Genomic DNA, 4542 nt, shown 5'->3' with positions numbered 1-4542 from the left:
GTATATGTGTGGGTGTGTGCATGCGTGCGTGCGTGCGTGTGTGCGTGTGTGTGGTGTGTGTGTGTGCGTGTACGTGTGTGTATGTGCATATGTTCATGTGTGCGTGTGTGTGTATGTGCGTGTACGTTCGAGTGCACGTGTGCGTGTGTGTGTATGTGCGTGTACGTGCGAGTGCATGTGTGCATGTGTGAGATTAATTCTGTGCACATGCTAACACGCGCAGCCGTATAGGGCCTACGTGTGAGCGTCTAATATAAGGTGACGTCGTTCTACAAATTCACAACAACCTTCACGCTGCTGCGTCCACAGTCTGCAGAACGTTGGCCCTGAAGCAGCAGTGTTTACACTGCATACTGCCCCCCCCCCCCCACACACACACACACGGGCGTGAGCAACCTTCTACTCTTACGCAACACCTGCCATTCTCATCGTGACGTCACTACGCACGGTTTTCGGGTACAATTACGAGATCGGCAAGGAGAAAAAATATAGATATTCGTAAATATATATATATATACATACATATATTATATACATATATACATATATACATACCTTTATATAGAGATATATATATATATATATCGTATATTTTTACTCTTTGTTTTATATGTATTCCCACCAACGATGGACATCCATCCACGCACCCATCCTCGCACTTGCTTTCTCGTGGTGGACGGACACCGGCTCCCCCCGCATGATCATGTTTCGCCTTCTTTCTCTCTCACTCGCCGAGATCGCGGTGGCTCGGGCAGGAGCAGCGCAGGCGCTCGCGGCATTGCATTCGTCTTCGTTGGCGCTGCCGAGTCGCCGCGGACGACCTCCGACCCCGCCAGCTCCCGGAAGAGGGAGGCCTCGTCGACCAAGCTGCCACTGCTGCCGCCGCTGTCACTGCGGTTCTCGTCGATGGCCGGCGGGGGCAGCGGGAACTTGGGCGCGCCGGCGCCGTGCATGGGCGGCATCGGCGCCATGCTGTCGCTCTTCGTCATGGCGTTCTCTCCGCGCAGGAAACGCTCGAGCTTGTCGACGCACGCCTCCTGGTAGTCGTGGATCCACCTGCGCAACACCACTTCCTGTTAGTCGCCGCGGTGACGGCGCGCGCGTCGTTAACCGCGCCGCGAGGTGGAATCAGAATGCGAGCTCCGAATTAAAACGATACATTCGATGAAATTTAATCATAAAAATTATTGAAAATTATGATGATTTATTTATTTTTTAATAATTTTCATTATTAAAAATTCAGGCCACGCTTTGCAAATGACGCCGGCTATGTATGTTACGGTTTCAACATGCTGCGGCATGACGCCCACAGTACCACTCTCTCCCCTTCATATCCTGCCCTCTCCCATCAACTCGTCTTATCTGGAGGGGCACTACGGGTTTCCGTTCTGGACAGTTGCCTAGTTACGACTACCTATTACCTGATTCCGTTGAAGTGGCAGACGGCCCGCATGTCCTCCGGTAGATGCTCGGCTTCGGGCCACTCGAAGTTGTCGTGTACGGGGATGATACTGCAGCCGCACTCCAACGCTGCCTTCACCTCCTACAGTGGGCAGGGGGAGAAAAGCTGCGCTTAGAACGGGGATTCCAAGACTTCGTTCCTCTCTCATACATTCTTACTATATCAGGTTCTCTCTCTTTACTCGCGCGTTCTCTCTTGCGAGAGATATTCTACAGCCTGGCTTCTACTGCCTGTATGTAACCCTCCCTCATCTCTATTCTACGAGGCGCTGCTTCTACTGCCTGTATGTAACCCTCCCTCATCTCTATTCTACAGCCTGCTTCTACTGCCTGTATGTAACCCTCCCTCATCTAATCCTACAGCCTGCTTCTACTGCCTGTATGTAACCCTCCCTCATCTCTATCCTACAGCCTGCTTCTACTCCTGTATGTAACGCCTCCTCCCTCATCTCTATTTGCTGACAGGCTGCTTCTCACCTGCCTGTATGTAACCCTCCTCATCTCTATTCGTACAGCCTGCTTCTACTGCCTGTATGTAACCCTCCCTTATCTCTATTCTACAGCCTGCTTCTACTGCCTCTATGTAACCTCCCTCATCTATATTGCTACAGAGCTCTTCTACTGCCTGTATGTAACCCCTCATCTATATTCTACAGCCTGCTTCGTACTCCTGTCTGTAACCATCCCTCATCTCTATTCTACAGCCTGCTTCTACTGCCTGTATGTAACCCCTCTCATTCCTAATTCTACAGCCTGCTTCTACAGTCTGTATGTAACCCTCCCTCATCTCTATTCTACAGCCTGCTTCTACTGCCTGTATGTAACCCTCCCTCATCTCTATTCTACAGCCTGCTTCTACTGCCTGTATGTAACCCTCCCTCATCTCTATTCTACAGCCTGCTTCTACTGCCTGTATGTAACCCATCCCTCATCTCTATTCTACAGCCTGCTTTCTACTGTCTGTATGTAACCCCCCTCATCTCTATTCTACAGCCTGCTTCTACTGCCTGTAATGTAACCCCCCTCATCTATATTCCTACAGCTTGCTTCTACTGCCTGTATGTAACCCTCCCTCATCTCTATTCTACAGCCTGCTGTCTACTGCCTGTATTAACATCCCAGTGTATGTAACCATCCATGTCTCTCATTCTACAGCCTGCTTCTACACTGCCTGCTGTCTACTGCCTGTATGTAACCCTCCCTCATCTCTATTCTACAGCCTGCTTCTACTGCCTGTATGTAACCCTCCCTCATCTAATCCTACAGCCCTGCTTCTACTGCTGTATGTAACCACCCCTCATCTCTATTCTACAGCCTGCTTCTACTGCCTGTATGTAACCATCCAGGTATGTAACCCTCCTCATCTCTATTCTAACAGCCTGCTTCTACTGCCTGTATGTAACCTCCCTCATCAATCCTACAGCCTGTTCTACTGCCTGTATGTAACCTCCCAGGTATGTAACCACTCCATGTCTCTCTATTCTACAGCCTGCTTCTACTGCCTGTATGTAACCCCCTCATCTCTATTCTACAGCCTGCTTCTACTGCCTGTATGAACCCTCCCTCATCTCTCATTCTACAGCCTGCTTCTACTGCCTGTATGTAAACCTCCTCATCTCTATTCTACAGCCTGCTTCTACTGCCTGTATGTAACCCCTCCCTCATCTCTATTCTACAGCCTGCTTCTACTGCCTGTATGTAACCCTCCCTCATCTCTATTCTACAGCCTGCTTCTACTGCCTGTATGTAACCCTCCCAGGTATGTAACCATCCATGTCTCTCTATTCTACAGCCTGCTTCTACTGCCTGTATGTAACCCTCCCTCATCTCTATTCTACAGCCTGCTTCTACTGCCTGTATGTAACCCTCCCTCATCTCTATCTACAGCCTGCTTCTACTGCCTGTATGTAAACCTCCCTCATCTCTAATTCTACGAGCCTGCTTCTACTGCCTGTATGTAACCCTCCCTCATCTCTATTCTACAACCTGCCTTCTACTGCCTGTATGTAACCCTCCCTCATCTCTATTCCTCAGCCTGCTTCTACTGCCTGTAATGTAACCCTCCCTCATCTCTATCCTACAGCTTGCTTCTACTGCCTGTATGTAACCCTCCCTCATCTCTATTCTACAGCCTGCTTCTACTGCCTTATGTAACCCTCCCTCATCTCTATTCTACAGCCTGCTTCTACTGCCTGCCTATGTACCGCTCCTCACTCATACTATTTCTACAGCCTGCTTCTACTGCCGAGTATTGTAACCCTCCTCATCATCTATCTACAGGCCTGCTTCTTACTGCCTGTATGTAACCCTCCCCTCATCTCTATTCTAACAGGCCTGCTTTCTACCTGGCCTGTCAGTAACCCTCGCCTCATCTCTCTAACCTAGCAGCCGCTGTCACCTACTCTGACCCGATTAACACCATCCAGGTATGTAACCTTTCCCATGGTCCTCTGTGTCTGCAGCCTGTCTTGAAGGTGCACCTGGCAGCTGCGTGGTTTCCGCGTGTTCATCGACGGTGGAGTCGGCTGGAGGTGGGAAGTTTGACTGAACCTCTGAACAGGAGCATCCACCAGCTCGAAAGAACTTCATCCTCGTGCTGAACGACTCACGCGTCTGACCGCATGGGCCTCAACGGACGAAACTGCAAGGACTAGGGTGCACAAGGTGTGAGCAGAGAGAGGGAGGAGAGAGGGAGAGGGCTAGGGAGGGGCAGGGAGAGGGAGGAAGAAGAGAGGGAGGGAGAGAAGAAGGGGAGAGGGAGAGAGAGAGTAGGGGGAGAGGGAGAGAGAGGAAGAGCTAGAGAGTGAGCAAGAGAGAGAGAGGGAGAGAGAGAGAGAGCGATAGAAAAATAGGGAGAGAGCAAGAGAGGGAAAGATAAGAGGAAAGTGAGAGAGAGAGAGAGAGAGAGAGAGAGAGAAGGAGAAGAAAGAGAGAGAGAGATGAGCGAGTAGATGCGAGAGCGGTAGAGGCAGCCGAGAGCGATAGAAAAAAGGGAGAGAGCAAGAAGGGAAAAGAAAGAGGGAAAGGAGAGAGTGAGAGAGAGAGAGATGAAGCGAGAAGAGAGAGAGCAGAACCGCAGGC

At 50.4% G+C, this 4542-nt stretch overlaps 1 protein-coding gene across 1 annotated transcript in view; it reads right to left on the bottom strand.

Annotated features, from left to right (window-relative positions):
• Nucleotides 1-701: 701 nt before the first annotated feature.
• The window catches only part of LOC106817395 (sterile alpha and TIR motif-containing protein 1-like), a 26067-nt gene continuing 22226 nt past the window's right edge, over nt 702-4542 (bottom strand). Inside the window, exons 7-8 of the mRNA XM_014822059.1 lie at nt 1422-1543; nt 702-1056 (exon numbers count right to left, since the gene is read on the bottom strand). Of these exons, the coding sequence (XP_014677545.1) occupies nt 702-1056; nt 1422-1543 (477 nt within the window). The remainder of the gene's footprint in view (nt 1057-1421; nt 1544-4542) is intronic.

Source organism: Priapulus caudatus, unplaced genomic scaffold, assembly GCF_000485595.1.
Source record: "Priapulus caudatus unplaced genomic scaffold, Priapulus_caudatus-5.0.1 Scaffold1711, whole genome shotgun sequence".
Lineage (NCBI taxonomy): Eukaryota > Metazoa > Priapulida > Priapulimorpha > Priapulimorphida > Priapulidae > Priapulus > Priapulus caudatus.
This window is presented reverse-complemented; position numbering and strand designations above follow the sequence as displayed.